Source organism: Sebastes fasciatus, chromosome 13, assembly GCF_043250625.1.
Source record: "Sebastes fasciatus isolate fSebFas1 chromosome 13, fSebFas1.pri, whole genome shotgun sequence".
NCBI classification, from domain to species: domain Eukaryota; kingdom Metazoa; phylum Chordata; class Actinopteri; order Perciformes; family Sebastidae; genus Sebastes; species Sebastes fasciatus.
In genome coordinates, this window is record NC_133807.1 from 11079919 (window position 1) to 11102934 (window position 23016).

A 23016-nucleotide genomic window follows, 5' to 3' on the forward strand; every position below is an offset into this window, starting at 1 on the left:
TCATTAAAACATTACCTTTCTCAGTGGTTGCAGATTGTACAGGCTTGATTTCAGATTCTCCTCCTATTGTTGTGTCGTCATCATTCTTTGAGTGTTCAACATCACCAGGTTCATTCACTGGATCACACTAAGAAAACAAATTATTTCATTTAACATCAGTTAATCAGGTTCGAACCATGGGAGAAGTTCAACAACACCCAATAGTAGACCAATTCAGAGGCAAAATAAAAGCAATGGTAAACAGTATGCACTAAATGCAAGCAGGGTAATATTTTAGTGAGAACAAAGTAAACTCTTATGCAAGTATTTTCAACTCATCCATGTGTCCAACCAGATGGTTCATGGAGTCAAACTCTATTCAAGTCTAAACTGACAATGCAAACAGCTCCAATCTTCAGCTAAAACTTGACCTGAAAAATAGGCATCATTAAAAAAGACACTGCTGTATGACAATGACTACTGAGGTCCAAAATATCTCACCTTTACCTCCGTTTCAGCTGCACTGTCCTCCAGCTCGTCTCCTGCAGGGTATAATAACAACAAAGCAGATTGTAGAATCAAGCATTAAATAAAAGGTTTCGGGTCAGTTAACCATTCCCAGTTTATAAGATTTATCTGCATAGTTTCTTTGTATATATTAAAAAGTGCATTGTTCAACATGATGTATGTCCTCTACACCAAATATACATAATATGTGTTTTATTTTTATTATAATTATCAAGATTTTGCAGAAATGCAATACAACAATAAAAGAAAATGTAATTCTCACGTTCTTTGGTAACTGTTGAAACGGTCTGAGATGATGAACTTGTGTCCTTCTCTGCATCACTCTCCTCCATGGACCGCTCACTCATGCTACTGCTGCTTTCATTGCTGAGCTCTTTAACTCCATCAGCCTCTCCTGTTGAAGGGTCAAAGCCAACAAATATCACAGTTAGTTAGTTCCCTATTTTAATGATACCATTGAATATGAAATATAATTTGACTGTAAATATCTGTTACAATGAAAAATATCTTTAAAATTGTACCTTTCTCATTGGTTGCAGATGATAATACAGATTTGATTTCAGACTCTCCTCCCACTCTTGTGTTGTCTTCATCCTTGTCTGAGAGTTCGGCACTATTCACTGGATCACACTAATAAAACAGGCAATTTTATATGACATTTAGTTAACCAAGTTCTAACCATTGTGATTAAGAACATGATCAAAAATACACAGTGGTACACCAATACAGAGACAACAAAACCAAAAATAGAAGAGAAAACAATATGTACAAACTAAAAGCAAGCAAGTTTGTAATTTAGTAAGAAGAAATTAAACTCTGCTAAAACTGTTTTCAACTCATCCATGTGTCCAACCAGATGGTTCATGGGGTCAAACTCTGTCAAGTTTGAACTAACAATTCAAACAGCTCCAATCTTCAGCTGAAGGTTCAGGTGTTAGTGCTAAATTTTGACATAACTTCAGAAAAAATAGGTAGCATTAAAAAAAAGAAATGCTTCTGTATGACAATGACTACTGAGGACCAAAATATCTCACCTTTACCTCTGTTTCAGCTGCACTCTCCTCCAGCTCGTCTCCTGCAGGGTAATGTAACAACAAGCAGATTGTAGGATCAAACATAAAAGAAAATTGGTTTTGGTCAGTTTAGCATTTCAGATTAACTGGATTTATCTGCAAAAACGATGTATAGATTCACAAAGTTCACTTTTCCAAAAGACGAATCTTGTTTGCAAAAAATATTTTAACTTTTTATTCAAAGTTATCCAGACTTTGCAGAAACTGACCGTAAAACAAAAAAGTGATCTAGTCTGAGATGTTGGACTTGTGCTCTTTTTCATTAAAATGTTACCTTTCTCATTGTTCGCAGATGATACAGACGTGATTTCAGACTCTCCTCCTGTGTTGTCATCATTCTTTGAGTGTTCATCATCACCAGGTCCTCTCACTGGATCACACTAAGAACACAGGGGATTTCATTTAGTTCACCTTGTTAGAGCATTTGAGATTAAGAATGTTTTCAGTAGTATAAGCCAAGAAAACAGCAACAAGATAAACGTACAACACTCAAGATCAATGTCACACAGTGATGCTCCAATTGAGTACAAGTACAGCAGAGTACTGCAAAAATAAAAGCAAGGTAAAACAGTATACAGAGTTCCTAACTTCAGCTTTGAAGATTGGAAGTCTTTATTTAGGTGAGACTTCAAATGTGATGACTTACATATAGGTCGAAAACAAAAGTTGTTCTAATGATGATCATTAATGAAGGTGAAACAATGAAGCATACTGAATAATGATGCGGATAGAAACATCTATCACATGCAACTGATGTTGTACAGAAATTGGTGACTAGTTCCACTGTGCCTCTAGTGTGCCATCCATCGATCCCAGCAGGTCGATGAAATGGGACGTTGTGTTTGTCAGGACTGTGATCTTCCAGTGTGTTGGTACAAACAGCTGCACAGAATGGGCATGTTACCCAGCAGCAGTTACAGAGCTGATCAATGAGGATTTGATCAGGCATCATCATGAATTCCTCCATTTTATCCAATGAGAGTCTGCTTACTTCCATTATGACGCATTCAAGACCTTTCTCTATCTCTTCTTTAAGAAAGTCGAAACTGTTTACGTCACTGAAGTTTAAACAACAGATGGTGTTGAGTCTTAGTTTACCTTTTAGCAAACTAGAAAATTCCTCCATCCACATGTCGAGGTCTCCTCTCTGGGTTTCGACTTTCTCTGTTGCAGTAAACAAAGCTTGACTCACAAGATTTTTGATGTCTTCATTATTTTTCTTGAGTATGTTCCGTGCTTCATCTTTGTTGTCTGTGAAGATGTATTTCTGTACTTCCTCTCTTATAAACGTCTCAACTTGTCTCCTTGGGTGTCGGATGTAGGTGATAAAACCATCAAAGTTCTCTTTCTCTGCGAGCGACTCCAACATGTGTTTCTCCAAGTTTAGCCTGTTCCCACTGAATGCTGGGAAACTGCACTTCATCTCTCCAGCGAGATCAATGGCAGTCTTGTTACAGACGGCCTCAACAGTGGAACTTTTCAGTTTCTCACAGATCAGTTCTCCAAGCACAACAGCAGACGAGTTTCCTTTGCAGAAGCTTCTGAAAATGTTATAATATTGCATTTTCTTGCTTTCTACATAAGCGAGTGCATCGTTGTTCCCTTTGAATTTCTTGTGGGACTCTGTAAGCCATCCCTCTGCTCTGTGAAACACATACAGTACGAGATCAACTGTAAACTCCTTCTTCAGAGCATATTCCCTCTTTGATTCAAATTCAGTCACCTTTCCTTTCACGGTTGGCCACTTCCTGCAAGAAAGTGGATTTGTAGCCTCTTGTAGCTACAGGTTTGCTCTTGATTGCATCAAGGGACTGTTTTTCAACATCATCAATGAAGGATCTTGTAGGGACCTGCCATTTCAGGTGGCAGAAACAGTGACCTCATGAACTCAGTAACATGATCCTTGACTCTGGACTCAGCTCAGTTCTCATTGGCTACTCTAGCATTCACACCTAGGTGTGAAAATCACCAAGAACAAAACCAGAGGAATGTCTTCGTTCCTCCTCTTTCTGCTCATCTCCTCATCTCTCCTGACCTGCGAGAGGTGAGCTGCTGCGCTCCAGACCGGAAGCAGCTCTGCTCTCTGATTCTATGTTCTGTTAGGAAACAGTCATAAGACACAAGGAACCAAAAGGCAGAAGACGCGAGAGCCTGTCCTTTTCACCAGCTAACTTCAAGCAGCAACCGCAAAGAAGTTAGCACCAAGCTAACCAAAGACGACCTCTTTGACTTGGAACCACAACTTTAACCCATGGAATCACAAACCCTTTTCTTCCATGGATCGGTAACGTACTGGGCTTACCTTAGTTAGCAATCGCACAGGGCTGAGCAAGACTGTTCAACGTTGATTTCTAGAATGTACTTGTATTGATTTGGTTTAATGTTATTCATTGAGTTTGACTGTGGTGATTCATCTGTATTTGATATTTGGGTAGGTGGCGTCGCCACATCTGATGTGTTTAGTTTATGCTTCACATAGACAAGGTCTTGCATGCAAACTAACCATCTTTTCTAACCCACTGCATATCTAACACACATTAAGATCACATACAGAAACTGTGAATTAGTTAATCACAAACATACAGCTTCAGATAATCTTAACCCCACATCACCCCTCCACCCCACTCTCTGTCCTTCTTGAGCACATGTGCTCAGAAGAACAAAGAGGTCATGTGGTGATATGCTGGCGGCCATCTTTGATTCCGCCATCTTTGTAGTTTCACAGTGCTCGCCATTTTGTCTGTAGGCCATACAGACAACCTGAGACAAGAAGCCTCCCCCCCCTCTCTCTCTCTCTCTCTCTCTCTCACACACACACACACACACACACACACACACATACACATGCTTACACACTGTGTTTGGTTTGTTTAGTTTAGTTATTTAGTTAGATTAATATTGTGTTTTAAACCTTTATTATCTTGTAAATAAATGTTTGTGGAATATACATGCTGGTCTCTTTAATGTTGCACAAGAGTGAATAATGCCAACCTCAGCTATGTCAAGAACTCCGATATCCTTCAACCTTTACTATCTATTTTGGTTATAGTTATTAATTTAATTATTAATCAAAGTTCCAAATTGATAGTTTAGCATATATAATGAGACTATATTAACGTTTTGGTTATTGATGTTTATTGATAATATTTATTAATATTAATAATTCTATTATTATTTATTAATTAATTTGCTAATAAACAAAACCTGTTACAGTAGAATCCCTACAATCTGATCAGTTGCTGTTCTTCATACTGAAAATGCCACTTATGATTTTTGCTGTTTTTGTAGTCTTTTCTGAAACAAATTCCAAGATTCTGTTTGCAGTAGTGTTTCTTATTCTCTGTCCTCTTGTGTCCCCCTCATTATATTGAAATGTTGGCCTATCTTACACAGATCTCTGTGCTTGCTGAGAGATACATAATGAATGTAATCTCCAACCTCTGACATTTTTTTTTCGAATTAGCCACTGCTTTCACATTCAGCTATGAGAGACCATTCAAACCCAATCTCCTGAAAGATAGTTGACTGATCTTCTTCATAGTTGATGTCCTCAATAGGTTTTGTATCTGCAGTAAGTTCACTAACCCCGCCACTCCAAACAGAGTCGAAGTGCTTTCTAAGTTCCTCTTCTTCTTTTGCCTTGTCCTTTAACCGATGAGCGAGCTCTTTGCTCTTTTGTAGCAGCTTGTTCTCAAACTCTGTCTTCTTATAATCTAGCTTTTTACACGCATTCTTCTGCTGGATAACTTCATCCAGTCTTCTTTTAACTGCTCTCACTTGCTCATCATGAAACTCCTTGATTTTGCTTTCAAATCGTCCTCGCCACTGAACCAACATTTCTTCATCTCTGTCATCATCAAAGTAAGTTGTCATTCCTTTTGTTGTTATTGACAGTCCTTCCGTGTCCACCGCTAGGACGTAGTCAAACTGAAAGTCTTTCTTGATCTCTTCTGACACTTTGACCAGCTGCATGAAGGCCCCCTTGGTGCACCTGCCAGCACTCACTGCAAACTGTAACCCAAACATGGCATTCAGCATTGTTGATTTTCCACTGCTCTGTACGCCCAAAACTGACAAAACAAAAACTCTCTTGTAAGAGATGCATGGGCTTCATAGATGCGTCCCATTTCTCTAAAGATGTGCTCCAAGCCAAAAGTTGCTGACTGTAGTTTTGTTGATATTTCATCAAGCTCAGTTTGCTTTGTCTTTAACAGATCAGATTTGTCATGCTTCTTCTTCGAAGCCAAGACTTCAGTCCACTTTTCATCATAGTTTTGTAGAATTGAAGAGAGATCGTCTGTGGAGAGGGCATCTATTAAGATCTGAGTCCATTTCAGGAAATAGACTTTGTCTGTTGATGGCAAAGATGAGAGGCTTTCAATGAACAACTTCATCGGTTTACTGCAGGAAGCAGTGTGTTGTTTTTGTCTTATTTGGTTACATTTTTGTTGCTTTTCACATTTCTTCCTATCAATGTGTCCTTTCAGGTGAAACAGTTCTTTGTATATTTTGCACCACTCATGACACAGCTGGCCTTGACAAGGCAGAAATGTATCATTGATCTTTGAAACATCCATCCCCTGAAGCAAGTTTACTACTTTCATAGCAGCAGATTTTCCTTTTCGACAGACTTCATGATTTTCATCCAATCTGATTCCAGAGACCTCAGTTATTGTTTCAAGCTGGAAGGATGCATGTGGTCCAAACAAAATGTCACGCTGTTTTTCAATCGACAGAGCATCACCATGAAGATTACAGAAGGCAATGCAGTCAGTGAAGGCATCATTGGGTTTCCCAGCAGGGCAGTACCAGGCAATCTCTGCCACACCATCCATCAGATGTCGAGACTTGGTGCTACCTGGGCAGTTTCGGTGGAAGAAGGTGTTGTGACGGTCGTTGATCAAAGAGTTCATCAGCTGAGATTTAGACAGAGATAGTGAACCCAGGCGGAGAAATGACACCATGGCTGTCTCAGCTTTGCAGATGGGCATACTCTTCATGGTGACAATGTTTGAATTGTCTTTGATTTCAGTTATCTTCCATGTTTTTCTTATTTGTCTGAATGTCCACAGAGGACAGCCAATATCCATTGTGACTGGGTCAGGAACAAGCAAAGGTAAGGCGTACTGACATTGTGATAGCTTTGTAATCATGTTCTGCTTTAAGAAGCTGTCTGACCAGTGAAATACTGCCATTTGAACATCCATTGGATGCACATGAGTCTTGAGTTTTGATTGGTCAAACTCTACACTGGCGTTAAAAAGAGCATCCAAGTCATCGTCATCTGTGTCAACGGTGTCAAACACTGGAACAGGATTTGAATGGCTCACCTCAGGACTGTCTTGTTTTACAGGAATATATCTGGTTCTGTAGTCTAACATCATCAACCTCTGAAGAAAAGTAAGAGCGAGATCTTTCTCAGATGTGTCATGGTCCTGTTTCACAGGTGGACCTACTTTAAGAAAATCTGCTGGTGACAACTTCTGTTGATGTTTGTCTTGAAGGTGAAGTCTGCCAAGCAGTGTTTCAGCTTCTCTTTGATATTGTTTCTTCCTTTTGATCTCTTCAGAAATCTCCGCTGACTGCTGTAAATAAGTAATAAACATCTACTGTATTTAGAAAATGATAATGTCACACAATGGGATATAAAGTAAATAGTCTTTAAGATCTTGTGAACTCAATTTGGAGTTTCTTACCTTATCCATGTTCCCACTCGTATCCATATCTAAGTTACCTGAAGGACAGCAATAAACCAGAGGGACAGATCAACCAATATGTTTTTCTAATGTTCATTGCAAGTTATTTTGAATGTTGAAAGCTATAATTAGCTCTATTTTTGACAGTTTGGGGTTATCTTACATTAAAATATTCCTTAAAATGTTACCTCTCTTCTTGGTTGCAGATGATACAGACTTTCCCCCTGTGCTGTCATCAGGCTTCTGTGAGTCCTGCTAAGAAAACATGAGATTTTATATATCCTTTAAAGTAGTTCACCTGGTTAGAGCATTTGAGATTAACAAGATAAACGTGGTGTAACACACAGTGGTGCACCAATTCAATAAAGGAATACAAAAATATAAAAGCAAGGTAAAACAATATGCTCATTTCCAAATTTAAATAAATATGGGTAGTTTTAGAAAACGCATGCTGTTCTATAACTATGATCCCTATTGAGCATACCTTGATTTCAGCTGCATCCACCTCCATCTCTTCTACTGCAGCATAATGAAAGAAAAAAGCAGATTGCACAAGATCCAGGTTTAGAAATAACACTTTTAGTTAACCATCTTACTTTCATTATATTTGCAGTTTTTCAGTGTTAAATTCCATTTATTTCTGCAGATGATTTTATCAGGGTTGAATTGACATAATATCACCCTCTTCAAGTTTTACCACAAAAGAAAATATTAAAATAATCTAGGAATTTTGTTTGTTTAGTTTTTTTTTGTCTTTTTGCATGTTGGGTTGTATGACTTTATAAAAGACATTTTCGGCCAGTTGTGTAACTTATGTGATGTGATTTTGGTTGTACTGTGATATTAGAGACTTCACAGTTGCAGGATGATGCCTATAAATTGTATAGGGTCCTCATAACCTAATACATTTATCTGACACGATTGGTAATATAAAGACACCCCAAACCATTTAGGTAAAGTTAAAAAAAAGATTACTTGGTTTTCATAATAGATTGTGTCTCATTCAATCTTTCACATCCTGTAAGCAAAACTTGGAACCACCCTGTTCAGCAAGATCGATCACTAAATAGGTATTAAAAATAATTGTTGTTTCCCCAGAAATGAATGATTGATTTTCATTTATTCAACTGGGGAATCAAGATTTGTGCATTCAAACCTATCAAAGGGACTCTATGTAAGAATCAGAAATTGCTTGTTAACAGCGACACCTGTGGCCGTTAAGTCAACGAAGTCAGCGTCCTGTTACTCGCGCTCGCGCTTGTGCTCGTGCTCACGTTCGCGTTTGTGCTCGCTCTACATAGACATGAACAAGCATTGATCAACACAGTGAGGCGACACACGTCAGCTAAAACCACAATATCACTATATTTCACCTGCTTGGCAGTAATGTTAGCTGACCAGACGAAGGTCTCTCCATGAATCAATGCTGATACTGTGTTTCCTGCTTCAGCCTCTCGACCGTATTCAGAAGGAACAGGGGAGACACTGGAGTTTTGGTCGGAGACGATAACGTTACTCGCTCCGGTGCACAGTCTATTCACTCAGCAGCTGGAAACGACACGGGAAACCTCTTTTGGTCTGGAGGAGCTGCAGCAGTTATTTCTGCACAAACGTCCACTGTACATTCACTAGATATTCTCAGAGCTAAACTAACTCTTCTGCAATGTGTAGTGTGCGCGCATGCACGTGAGAGGTGGAGCGAGAAAGCGAGAACGAGTGCGGTGTGTGAGTGAAGGCAAGTAGGCAGAGGAGCAGAGGCTCCGGCCCTGGAGACCAGGGTTACGGTCTCCCCCGTGTCTTCTGGCCGCGAGCAGTATTAGTTGACACTGTTTTGCAAAACGTGCTTTACTAGATATAACTTTGCAGTTTTGGTGCTTCCGTGTAGTTTGTGTTGGAACAGCGTAGCCACACTCGAGCGCACATGGGACACCGACCCACACTGATTTATAAAAGTGTAAGTGTAAGAAGTTACAAACAGTACCTTTAACTTAAACCTATTGCATTTTATGTTTCAGAACAATTATTACTACTATACACTCACGCTCAAATATCTGCCTGCTTTAAAAGATTCAAAGTCAAAGCTTTGATGTATTTCTAATTTAAGTTCTGTCCACATTATCTTTATGAATCAGTATAGGTGAAAATGGAGGACAGAACCTGCCAAAATCAAAAGTAAATAAATGACTCGATAAATAAATAAATATGCCATTAAATGTACCAAATGTGACATAAACTGATATTTATTTTTTAATTTAACTTTGTATTAATTGTAAACGTATTAATCTACTCTTGTATTAAATTTTCCAGATTATTTATTTATTTTTATCAACTTTTAAATCTATTTATTTATTTTTGCATTTATTCTTTTATTTTTAATGTATTTATTCATTATTAAATTGTATATTCATTAATGTATTTGTGTATTTACTTATTTAATTAGTTCTGCATGATTTTCCCTTTGCATTTTCCCTCATATTTATTCCTCCAAACTTAGATATTTCTGTATTCTTTTCTTTATACATTTCTTATGCATTTCTGCTTCATTATGCAAATGAGGAGGCTGTCATTCAACCTGTGTCATGGGGTCAGAGTGCATAGATCAATTATATGCTATCTATCATTTGATCTGCACACCTGTAGCAAGCCCCCAGGAAGAGCGCCTGTCGTTGATCCCAATTTTCGTAGTGGCCAAACAGCGGTACTACAACTTCTGTGTCCGTCACGTCATCGAGCCCAAAAATACTTTTTCCCATAGACTTACATTGGGAAAGAGACGTCAGTAACTCAGCAGATAATTATTTTTGAGGTAAATCAACTCCCCAGTACAAACACTTGAATAGCCCTTATTTAGATCATTAGGTCCTAAAAGTTGTAAAACGCACTAATAGCTGAATCCAGTTATTTCCCTTCCTCCGTTCATGTGACGACAGCGAAGGCCGTGACGATAGCGCAAGCCGTGACGACAGCGCAAGCCGTGATGATGGCGTGACGTTGGGACCCCGTGACCGAGTCATGTGACAGAGCAGACAGAGAGGACCGAGCGGACCGAGCAGACCGAGCGGACGCTATACTGCGCATGTCCGATGGGCCCAATGGATGCGGAAGATTGCCGGAAGGTCCGGGTACTTTTCCAGAAGGACGTCGAGCCAGTTTGGCTTCATGCGCCACTGAGCAACTTTCATTGGAATGAACGAGGCCCCGCCTCCAACGCTGTATCCAGTTCTCTTAATACATCCATGACCTGTAGCGGTCGGAGCAGACGAAGCCAGGAATGAAGACTGGAGTTGGAGCAGACAGCGTTAGTTAGTTAGCTAGCTAGCATATAAAGTGCTACAGGAATGAGTCCTAAAACCCGGAAATGAGTTCGCATTTTAGCACTTCTGGTTCCCTCATCTGGAAGTCAATGTTTTTTTAAACGGGTTTTTCATTAGATGCCTGAAATAAGTTTTTTTTTTTTTTTTACATTTTGTTCTACAACATTAAATACATCAACAAATACCCCGGTCGTGGATTTTGAAGCCTTTATGTATCTTAGAAAAGGCGGTTTCTAACAACAGTGGCTAAATGAGACTACTAAACATCTTGACGCAAACTCGTCCGCCATTACAGCCTCGTTTTGTAAACTCGCGCTCATGCAACCATGCTGTAGTTCGTTTATAGCCTAACGTTACCTTTTTGCTTCTGCCGATTGCAAGCGGTGTTTATTTGTGAAGATTATCTTACAGAACAAAACGTGTAAGTATTTTAAATGTGTGTTTGCCACAGAGCTTATTTTCTGCAATAATCCAAAAGCCAATGGAAATATCCCATTGGCTTTTTGTCGAGGGAACCAGGGTAATGCTAACTTCCTGGTTGGCCGACAAAAATACGTCATCCCTGTAGTACTCTATAGTCAATTTATGCTCTTTGATCTCGATCAACCAATAGGTGAAAAGTTGACGCCATGACCCACGTTGAATGACAGCCCCCTAATTTGCATAATATAGAAGAAATGCATGAAGAAATATAGAAAGAAAAGAATACATAAATAAATAAGTCAGGGGAAATAAATGGGGGGAAATGCAAAGGGAAAATAATCCACAAATAAATAACTAAATACAATTTAATTATTAGTACATACATTGAAAAAATAAAGTTAAAATAAAAAATAAATCAATTTAAAAGTTAAAAATAAATAAATAAAAGGGAAAATTTAAATAGAAGAGTAGATAGGGGGATTAATACAAATGTAAATAAATAAAGAAGGAAATTAAAACATAAATATCAATTTATATCGCATTTTATCAATTAATTAATGCCTACATTTATTTGTAATATTACTTTTGGTACATTTAATGGCATTTAAAAAAAAACATGTATCTAAATATCCGGTCATTTATTCAATTTTGATTTTGTCACTTTCCGCCCCCCATCGCTGTAATCTGTGAATACACATTAAAGATTAAAACCTCACTTGTTTGATTTTGCTGAAACACTGAGGTATCGATCCTCTCTTCTTTGGGGGATCTATGGTCCAGGTGTTCTTTCTTCCCTCTATTTTCAGCACACATCACTCCACTGTAGCCGTGGTGACCATTTTCAGAGACCATGACGTCTATTTTTTCAAGCAGAGCTATTATCTCTCTTTCATCCATCATACTTTTTGTACATGAGTTATATCTTTTTTCAACAAAACTGCTGTTGGCGTTCAGGTCTGTCAATGCACCTTCACATTTTTCATCTGACTCATGAGTCACAACTGTCATTACATAAGCAAGTGATCCTTTCCCAAAAGCTTTTTCTAACCACTGCACTCCTGAACTGTAATGGCTGCTATGTAGACCATGCGGTACCAGTAAGAGAAAGGCATGGATTTCCTGATTCAGTGGGAATTTGTCAATATTTTGTAGACCAAGCATGTTAATGACAGAGATGTGCCGACCACACAAATCATACAGTTTGGTTGAAAACTGTTCCACATTTGTTTGCCCGTCATGGTCAATTAAGATGTTTTTTGATCCAATCTCAATAGAATTTGCGTCACCAATTAACACAAGTGTGAGTTCAGGTATCACTGAAATAAAATAAACAGAGAACGACATTAGTATGTTACACTGCAGTAATCAATGAAGCAGCATTGTCAAAGTTATACGGAGTTCACACAAACTCAATGACAAAATAAAAGTATATAATTAATTCTCACATTCACATGATTAGTTTGATCTGATTTAATACTTCCTCAGTGTTTGAAACTCAACTGAAACATAATCTATAAATTCAATGTTACTGTACATCAATTCTTGTTTCAAATATTACCTGTCTCATTGGCTGCAGATGGTACAGACTTGGTTACAGACAGTACTCCTCCCATTGCTGTCTTTATCAATGTTTTCTGCTCTTCATCTTTACAGAGTCGTGCTGTAGGCCTATGACGAAACCATTGAGACAAATACAACATACACTATTACTGCAAAGGCACATTACCATTCAAGCTGATTGAGCTAATTATTTGAGAAGATAAATAAAAGCACTAAATCTTGCACATAAAACATTTTGTGGAACATCCTGATGATTTTGCTGCTGGTGGAATGTTGCAGATATTGCAATTTTTCCTGCATTAATTTCTTTATATTTAGTCATAAATATAATTTCAATTTTAGTAGTATCTTTACCAAGTAACATTGCAACACCCCATTCCACCATAAATTGTGGAAATATCTTTACTTCGGTAAAAACACAAAATTCAGGCGCCAGGTCACAATTCAAAATATAATGGAATATAATGCAGTCAGGCTCTCAGGCATATGTGGCATTATGTATTACTTTCAAATATGTATTCTCCTGTGCAGTAGATCTACATATATATATATATATATATATATATATATATATATAGTGATGTCATGAGAAGGTGTGTCACAGAGGGGAGATATAGGCTGCATCCCAAAGCTCTTAATTGCATCCCTGTTTCCCTCACTTGCGTCTTTTCCTTGCGTCTTAGTCCCTCCCACCAGGGAAGCATGGAGAGACGCAAGGAAACCATGCGAGGAGAGAGGAAACGAGGAAATACGATTTAAGCGACATGAGACAGTCGTTTCCTCTGAAGCGTCACGTGAAGCGACGTCCGTTTCTGATGACAGCAGCAGCTGATCACATCTGGATCAGCTGTCAGTCAGCTTTAACAGCTGTTTGTGTCTGAACTGCACTAATACTAATAAAGACAAGTGGTCTTTATACTATTTATTCATTATTAGCGTCTGTAGTTATTGATATTCTGATTGTGAGTTAATTATTTAATAACCCAGAATATGACTATGGTGTTTTTTGAACACTGTACATTATTTAATAGGCTAAAGGGAAAATGTAAATGATGTAACTCATATCAAACCGACGTTCAGGAATCATCAGGCTCATGTGACTGAATGGAAATGAGGATAAATGATGTAAAAGGTGTTTGTTGCTGACAGACAGACTCTCCTTTTCTCCCTGACTTAAATAGTTTCATTAATAAAAGTTAACGGGGGAAATAACAGATCATGAAAAGACAAATCTTTCTAAAAAATGCAGAAAGTTATTTTGAATCAGTTCATCAGGTTTTATAAACCTCTCTGACTGTCAGGCTGCTTCACTGACGGTGTGTGAAGGAGAGATACTGGAGGTCCTTCTGCTGTTGTTCATAGCTTCAATTAACACAGATTATAACTAGATGGTGAATCAGAAGACAACTAAACTATAAAACGTTTAATCTGTGATCTGTTTTCACTCCGGTATGAAACTCCAGTGATGTTGAGAGGTAAAGTTATCAGATCAGTCCGGTCAGCAGCAGCGTCCAATCAGTAACTGATATCCAATAAGGGGGCGTGTCGGTCGGTAAAAGACTTACGTGGAGGATATACTGGTGTATCCTCGCTCATAGCTCCTCCGGCAAGCCTCCTCGATCCTCGATCCTCGCTCCTCGATTCACAAATAAGGGCTTTGGGACGGTCTTCAAAATGGCGCACCAGAACAACTTCCGGTTCAAGCGAGGATCGAGGAGCGAGGAAACGAAAATTAAGAGCTTTGGGACGTACCCATTTTCCCTCCTGGGGTCTTTCCCATTAGTGCTTTTATACGGCTTGACTCCTCGACTCCTCGGCTCCTCGACTCCTCGACTCGCGTCTTAGTCCCGCCCACGGGAGATGCGAGCGGAGGAGGCGAGGAAAAGACTCGAGGAGAGAGGAAACGAGTAAATATGTTTTTAGAGACATGAGACGTCGTTTCCTCTGAAGCGTCACGTGAAGCGACGTCCGTTTCTGATGACAGCAGCAGCTGATAACAGCTGGATCAGCTGTCAGTTGGCTTCAACAGCTGTTTGTGTCTGAACTGATCTAATAGTAATAAAGAAACAGAGTTATCAGAGCAGCAGTGTTTCCTCTCTGTAGCCTGTTACCTGTTTAACAAACACCTGCACATGAATAACAGCTGCAGTCTGTATTTCTACTGTGGACTGAGTCCTGCTTAGAGGACCAGGAACCATCTCTACTGTAACAATATCTTTATATTAGTTATTCATTATTATCGTCTGTATTAATTTATATTCTGACAGTAGAAGTTATGTATTAGTCTGAATGTTTGAGGGGAAAGTGAAATGATATAACTCATATCAAACCCGACGCTCAGGAATTATCAGCTTCACATGTGACTGAATGGAAATGAGGATAAATTATGTAAAAGGTATAAAAGACAGACTCTCCTTCTCTCTCTGACTTTAACTGGATGCTTAATAAAAGTGAACGAGTGAAATAACAGATCATCAAAAGAAAACTCTTTCTAATAAATGAAGAAAGTTATTTTAAATCTGTTCGTTGTCAGCTTTTATAAACCCCTCTCAGTGTCAGACTCCTTCAGTGACGGTGTGTGAAGCAGAGCTACTGCAGGTCCTTCTGCTGCTGGAACACTTTACCATCAACATGGTCCGTCTGCTGTTCACACCTACAGTTAACACAGATTATAACTAGACGGTGAATCAGAAGACAACTCAAATATAAAACTGTTAATCTGTGATCTGTCTTCACTCTGGTATGAAACTCTAGTGATGTTGATGTATCTGATCAGTCTGATCGGGCGCAGCGTCCAATCAATAACTGATATCCAATAAGGGGGCGTGTCGGTCGGTGATAAACTTCCGTGCAGGAAACACTGGAGGATGCACTGGTGTATCCTCGCTCATAGCTCCTCCAGCAAGCCTCCTCGCTCCTCGATCCTCGCTCCTCGATGCGCATTTTATGAATTGGGACGTCCTTCAAGATGGAGGACTGAGATCGATTTCCGGGTCACAGCCGGAGGATCGAGGAGCGAGGAGTCGAGGAGGCGAAAAATGCTGAAATGAGATGCAGCTAAGGTTGCTGCAGCAAGGACTACAACCCATAATGGCGTCCACTCAAAGACTACAGAACCCATAGTCAGCAGGGCAGTCAGGACAAAGGTTGCTGCCCAGCTGAATTGAGTGAGCTGATTGCCCCAGTGAGGGAGCTGTGGGGGAGGGAAACAGAGTAGGTGAAGTAGAGGGAAAAGTTTGAGGTGCACAGAGAGAGAAGCCGGTCTTTTGGTTGTGTTGCAGAGAAGACCTTAAATGAGAGTTTTGTTAGAATACGTTTTTGTTTCGTTTACCGGCTGACCGTAAGAATTAAGTTGACCTGTTATGAGAAGTCTGAATACACAGAATCTAAGTTGGAAAGCAAAGCCTGTCTGTCTTCATTTCCTGCACCCACACCTTTAAAGCTCAAAGAGAAAAGCTCCTGACCTCTCAAGACATCACAATATATATACACTTTTACTGTAGAAGTATTCAAACATTTATACCTGTCTCAGGTCATATTGTGTGAGTGTTTCACAAATCTGAAACTGTGTATTAAAGAATATTTAGCCTCTCTGGGATAATCTCGTCCAGATTTGACAAGTCTAAGTGTAGTGGTTTTTAATCTAGACCTGGTCCAATGTGGTCTAGATGTAAAAAAAAAAGCCGTGAAATCTCCTTTTTTTCATTTTCCACAGATAGAATAAAGTTTTCACAAATTTGAAAGTGGGTTTCAGGCAGAGTTCTATGCATCACCTTAAATGTCTAACACGCTTTCACAACAGTAACAGGTGCAACAAACAGATGAGGTTTGTTTTAGGGTATTAGGTGTCTGTGTGTGTGTGTGTGTAAGCACTCTTAAAAAAACGTGTTCCACACAAGTCAGAGCAGCAAACACTTAAAGTGGCAGTAGGCAGTATATTTTTGGCATCATTGGGCAAAAATTCAATAATAACCTTTCAGCATAGTAATTCAAGTGCGCTGAGAGAAAACTAGACTTCTGCTCCTCCTCATGGCTCTGGTTTCAGGCTTTAGAAAATCGACCCTGTGACGGGAGACTTTGACCAATCACAGGTCATTTCATAGAGAGTGATCCTATTGGCTGTGCTCCGGTCATGTGACCGAAACTTGGCGTTCCTCCACCAGATTTCACAATGGCGGCGTCGTCACAAACGTTCTCATTTTACATCTAAAATCCGCTGCAGTTTGCATATCGGCCTAACAGAGGAGTGGAGGATGCCACACTCACTCTGCTTAACCTGCTTTTTAAACACCTGGAGGGAAATGGGTGTCATGCCCGGCTTTTATTCATTGACTTCTCCTCTGCTTTTAACACAATTCAACCACACATTTTAACCCACAGGCTGTTAGAACATTTTAACTTAAGTAACAACCTTGTGGGCTGGATTTTAGACTTTTTAACCAACAGAACACAGAGAGTCAGAGTCAATGGGTTTTTATCAAACAAAGTGTGCTCTTCAACTGGATCCCCACAAGGGTGTGTGCTCTCACCCTTGCTTTTTATTCTTTACACTAATATGTGTCAGAGCACTTTTAAAAATCGAACTATTTTAAAGTATGCGGATGACTCTGTTATTGTCAGTCTTCTTCAGGGCAATGAGAGCAGCCATGGCCCTGTAGTTGATGACTTCGTCAAATGGTGTGAAGAATCACATCTGCAACTAAACATTTCTAAAACCAAAGATGTGGTCATTGATTTCAGAAGACATGCTTGTAAACCTGAAATCACAATTATCAAGGGTCAAACTGTCGAACATGTGCAGTCATACAAATATCTCGGGACCATCATTGACACTAAACTGAACTTTGAGGCAAATTGTGAAGCCGTATGCAAGAAGGGGCACCAGCGCCTGTTCTGCTTGAGGAAGCTGTCCCACTTTCACATTGAAAAAAACATAATGACGCTATTTTATCGTGCTTTTATTGAGTCTGTTTTATCCTTTGCACTAGTGTCATGGTTTGGTACTCTGCCTCTGAAGGACAAAAATAGGCTGAGTCAGATTATTAAATGGTCCAGTCGGCTGATTGGCGAGTCACAGCTGAGTCTAGAGTCCCTGTATGCCAGACAGTTACAGCGGATAGCCAGCTACATTTCACAAGATGACTCTCATCCTTTGTCGGGTGAATTCCAGCTTCTCCCATCTGGTCGGAGGTTTAGGGTCCCAAAGTGCAGAACAAAGCGCTACAGGAACAGTTTTGTTCCAGCTGCAATAGTTCACTTAAATAAGTCATAGCAGTTTTTGCACATATTTATTTATGGAAGTTTATCCCTTTTCTCATTTTATTGTGTCTTTTCTGTCCTGATATTTCAGTAGTGTTTTATACTGTTGTTGTGGCCTTCTCTTTTTGTTGGGTCCTGTTTCCAGTAAGCCCTTGAGTACCCCTTGTCATGTTTTTGGTATGTCTGTCTCTTGTCTGTGCTCTACCTCATTGTCGATACGGATGTCATCCTCTTTTTTGTCCTCACTCTATTTATAGAGAACTGATTAGATCTCAGTGATGAGAAACGTGAAAGTGAAAGTACGACTGCCTCAACTCGTGATTTACCTGAAACCACGTGACTTCAGGGAGAGCGGTGAATAGATTCATGGAGGAAACAGTTAAAGCACAAACAACTGTCAACACTGAACACACCTTTTGTTCCGTGTCTCTTTAGCTCTGACTGGTTTGTGTGGATGAGGCTGCTTTGTCCTCACTCTATATATAGAGAACACTGATAACTGATGTAAATCAGTGATAAGAAACGTGAAAGTGAAAGTATGACTGCCTCAACTCATGATTTACCTGAAACCACGTGACTTCAGGGAAAGTGGTGTATAGATTCATGGTGGAAATGCTAAAGCACAAACAACTGTCAACACTGAACACAACAAAATGTAGTAACCTCTCTAACAATGTACGTTTATTCACAGCTCTATGGAGCTGAGAAACTCTACATGCTCATGACTTGTAAATCAGTGATAAGAAACGTGAAATTGAAAGTATGACTGCCTCAACTCATGATTTACCTGAAACCACGTGACTTCAGGGATATCGGTGTATAGGTTCATGGTGGAAACAGTTAAAGCACAAACAACTGTCAACACTGAACACAACTAAATGTAGTAGCCTCTCTAGCAATGTATGTTTATTCACAGCTCTACGGAGCTGAGAAACTCTGTATGCACGTGACTTGTAAATCAGTGATAAGAAACATGAAAAAGAAAGTAAGACTGCCTCAACTCGTGATTTACCTGAAACCACGTGACTTCAGGGAGAGCGGTGAATAGATTCATGGTGGAAACAGTTAAAGCACAAACAACTGTCAACACTGAACACACCTTTTGTTCCGTGTCACTTTAGCTCTGACTGGTTTGTGTGGATGGGGCTGTTTTGTCCTCACTCTATATATAGAGAACACTGATAACTGATGAAAATCAGTGATAAGAAACGTGACAGTGAAAATAAGACTGCCTCAACTCATGATTTACCCGAAACCACGTGACTTCAGGGATATCGGTGTATAGGTTCATGGTGGAAATGTTAAAGCACAAACAACTGTCAACACCGAACACAACTAAATGTAGTAGCCTCTCTAGCAATATACGTTTATTCACAGCTCTATGGAGCTGTGAAACTCTGTATGCACGTGACTTGTAAATCAGTGATAAGAAAAAACAGTTAAAGCACAAACAAGTGTCAACACTGAACACACCAAAATGTAGTAGCCTCTCTAACAATGTACGTTTATTCACAGGTCTATGGAGCTGAGAAACTCTGTATGCACGTGACTTGTAAATCAGTGATAAGAAACGTGAGAAAAAAAGTAAGACGGCCTCAACTCATGATTTACCTGAAACCACGTGACTTCAGGGAGAGCGGTGAATAGATTCATGGAGGAAACAGTTAAAGCACAAACAACTGTCAACACTGAACACACCTTTTGTTCCGTGTCACTTTAGCTCTGTCTGGTATGTGTGGATGAGGCTGCTTTGTCCTCACTCTATATATAGAGAACACTGATAACTGATGTAAATCAGTGATAAGAAACGTGAAAGTGAAAGTATGACTGCCTCAACTCATGATTTACCCGAAACCACGTGACTTCAGGGATATCGGTGTATAGTTTCATGGTGGAAACAGTTAAAGCACAAACAACTGTCAACACTGAACACAACTAAATGTAGTAGCCTCTCTAGCAATGTACGTTTATTCACAGCTCTATGGAGCTGAGAAACTCTGTATGCACGTGACTTGTAAATCAGTGATAAGAAAAAACAGTTAAAGCACAAACAAGTGTCAACACTGAACACACCAAAATGTAGTAGCCTCTCTAACAATGTACGTTTATTCACAGCTCTATGGAGCTGAGAAACTCTGTATGCTCATGACTTGTAAATCAGTGATAAGAAACATGAAAAAGAAAGTAAGACTGCCTCAACTCGTGATTTACCTGAAACCACGTGACTTCAGGGAGAGCGGTGAATAGATTCATGGAGGAAACAGTTAAAGCACAAACAACTGTCAACATTGAACACACCTTTTGTTCCGTGTCACTTTAGCTCTGACTGGTTTGTGTGGATGGGGCTGTTTTGTCCTCACTCTATATATAGAGAACACTGATAACTGATGTAAATCAGTGATAAGAAACGTGACAGTGAAAATAAGACTGCCTCAACTCATGATTTACCTGAAACCACGTGACTTCAGGGATATCGGTGTATAGGTTCATGGTGGAAATGTTAAAGCACAAACAACTGTCAACACCGAACACAACTAAATGTAGTAGCCTCTCTAGCAATGTACGTTTATTCACAGCTCTATGGAGCTGTGAAACTCTGTATGCACGTGACTTGTAAATCAGTGATAAGAAAAAACAGTTAAAGCACAAACAAGTGTCAACACTGAACACACCAAAATGTAGTAGCCTCTCTAACAATGTACGTTTATTCACAGCTCTATGGAGCTGAGAAACTCTGTATGCACGTGACTTGTAAATCAGTGATAAGAAACGTGAGAAAAAAAGTAAGACGGCCTCAACTCATGATTTACCTGAAACCACGTGACTTCAGGGAAAGCGGTGAATAGATTCATGGAGGAAACAGTTAAAGCACAAACAACTGTCAACACTGAACACACCTTTTGTTCCGTGTCACTTTAGCTCTGTCTGGTATGTGTGGATGAGGCTGCTTTGTCCTCACTCTATATATAGAGAACACTGATAACTGATGTAAATCAGTGATAAGAAACGTGAAAGTGAAAGTATGACTGCCTCAACTCATGATTTACCTGAAACCACGTGACTTCAGGGAGAGCGGTGAATAGATTCATGGAGGAAACAGTTAAAGCACAAACAACTGTCAACACTGAACACAACTAAATGTAGTAGCCTCTCTAGCAATGTATGTTTATTCACAGCTCTACGGAGCTGAGAAACTCTGTATGCTCATGACTTGTAAATCAGTGATAAGAAACATGAAAAAGAAAGTAAGACTGCCTCAACTCGTGATTTACCTGAAACCACGTGACTTCAGGGAGAGCGGTGAATAGATTCATGGTGGAAACAGTTAAAGCACAAACAACTGTCAACACTGAACAAACCTTTTGTTCCGTGTCACTTTAGCTCTGACTGGTTTGTGTGGATGAGGCTGTTTTGTCCTCACTCTATATATAGAGAACATTGATAACTGATGTAAATCAGTGATAAGAAACATGAAAAAGAAAGTAAGACTGCCTCAACTCATGATTTACCTGAAACCACGTGACTTCAGGGAAAGTGGTGAATAGATTCATGGAGGAAACAGTTAAAGCACAAACAACTGTCAACACTGAACACAACAACATTTTGTAGCCTCTCTAACAATGTATGTTTATTCACAGCTCTATGGAGCTGAGAAACTCTGCATGCACATTACATGTAAATCAGCAGTGGTGTCAACGCCATTTACTCAAGTAGTGTACTTAAGTGCAAGTTTGAAGTACTTGTACTTTACTTGAGTATTTCCATTTTATGTAACTTTATACTTCTAAGATAGTGTATTTGCTCCTGGGTCCTCGTAGAGCCGGTGCAGAATTGGGCTTCTGCTAGCAGCCAGCAATACACCAAAAGGTTTGGAGCTGACATCCCTCCTGCCTTTTTTGAATATTGGAGTGTTTTCATTGATAGTCAAAGCGGCTTACGGTTCGAGTTAAAGGATGAAATAATACTTTTTAATTTATTTTAAAATGATTTGAGGATGAAAATCGGAATATAATAAGTATGTAATGGAATAGTAGTATGGAAAGTATGGAATAGATAAGTAAATTTAGGAAGGAAATTCATCTGTATGGAATTAATACGACCTGCAACTGACAGTGGTAGACCTAATGACATCCAGCGGTTTAGACTGCACTTCACCTGGTCCATAAGAGTAAGAGAGTTAGCTGCAAAGAGATTAGAACATGTATTAGTTACATTAATGCCTAGTAAGTAAATAGTTAAGTAATTTTTAGAGGAAGTGAGGCAAAGAGATATTTACGCGCTGCCTCATTGATCGGAAATAATTCGCTTTTCTGCAAATTTAGTTTATAGCCAGAGAGTTTGTCAAATATATTCAGAATGTCTAAAACATGATGTAGAGCGGTAGAGGGATCAGATATATATAAAAGTAAATAAGCCACATAAAGCGACTCATGTTGTTCTTGTCCCTCTCTTACCATGCCTCTCATCTGTGTACTGTACTGAAGGGCTAGTGAGAAAGGCTCAATAGTGACTGGAAATAAAAGAGGAGAGAGCAGGCAACCCTGTCTTGTCCCTCTACTTATATGGAACTGCTTAGGGTAGGTATTAATAGTACAAACTGAAGAAACTGGTGCTGTCTATATTAACCTTTCCACTTTATCAATAGCACTGACTTTAGGTGTTGGAACATTTTTTTTAAAACTCGTGGAGATCTTCAGGGTTAAAACTTTCTTCAGAGGAGTAAAGTGAAATGTAAAATGCCTGATTTATTTCTTGAGGGTCACGAGTGAGTCCATTACTGACATTAATGTCTGAGATTAATGGAGATGCAGAGGACTTGATGAGCCAGGAGACTACTGGATTTGTCAGCATACTCATAACAAGCGTGTCTATTTTTCAAAAGCATCTCTTCAGCTTTAACTGTAGAGAGATTATTTCAGTTTGAAGGAAGAGTCTCTCTTGATATAGTTTTGCAGAGCGATAAGTCTTCCCAAATATGAAATGAAGCTTATGCGTAAATTCAGTCAGGAAGACTAGGGGTGCAATCTCATTGATTCTCATTCATTCTGGGTCTCTCTCTCATGGGCTATTACTATGTCAGCTGATTATGGGCATCTCTCTTTTCAGTGACCAATCAGATCTTGCCATATCTCCCTAAACCAATCACATTGTTGCTGTCAAAAGTTTAAAAACTGTTCCCCTCTA

General features: G+C 39.3%; 1 protein-coding gene and 2 pseudogenes across 1 annotated transcript in view; all 3 read right to left on the minus strand.

The window, feature by feature from the left end:
* Positions 1-23016, minus strand: part of LOC141781524 (interferon-induced very large GTPase 1-like) — a 175159-nt gene that overhangs the window by 43650 nt on the left and 108493 nt on the right. Inside the window, exons 10-15 of the mRNA XM_074657348.1 lie at positions 1855-1960; positions 1548-1582; positions 1029-1137; positions 770-901; positions 481-521; positions 16-127 (exon numbers count right to left, since the gene is read on the minus strand). Coding sequence (XP_074513449.1) covers positions 16-127; positions 481-521; positions 770-901; positions 1029-1137; positions 1548-1582; positions 1855-1960 — 535 coding nt within the window. The remainder of the gene's footprint in view (positions 1-15; positions 128-480; positions 522-769; positions 902-1028; positions 1138-1547; positions 1583-1854; positions 1961-23016) is intronic.
* LOC141781440 (interferon-induced very large GTPase 1-like) lies at positions 1956-4227 on the minus strand (annotated as a pseudogene).
* The window catches only part of LOC141781441 (interferon-induced very large GTPase 1-like), a 50941-nt pseudogene continuing 31209 nt past the window's right edge, over positions 3285-23016 (minus strand).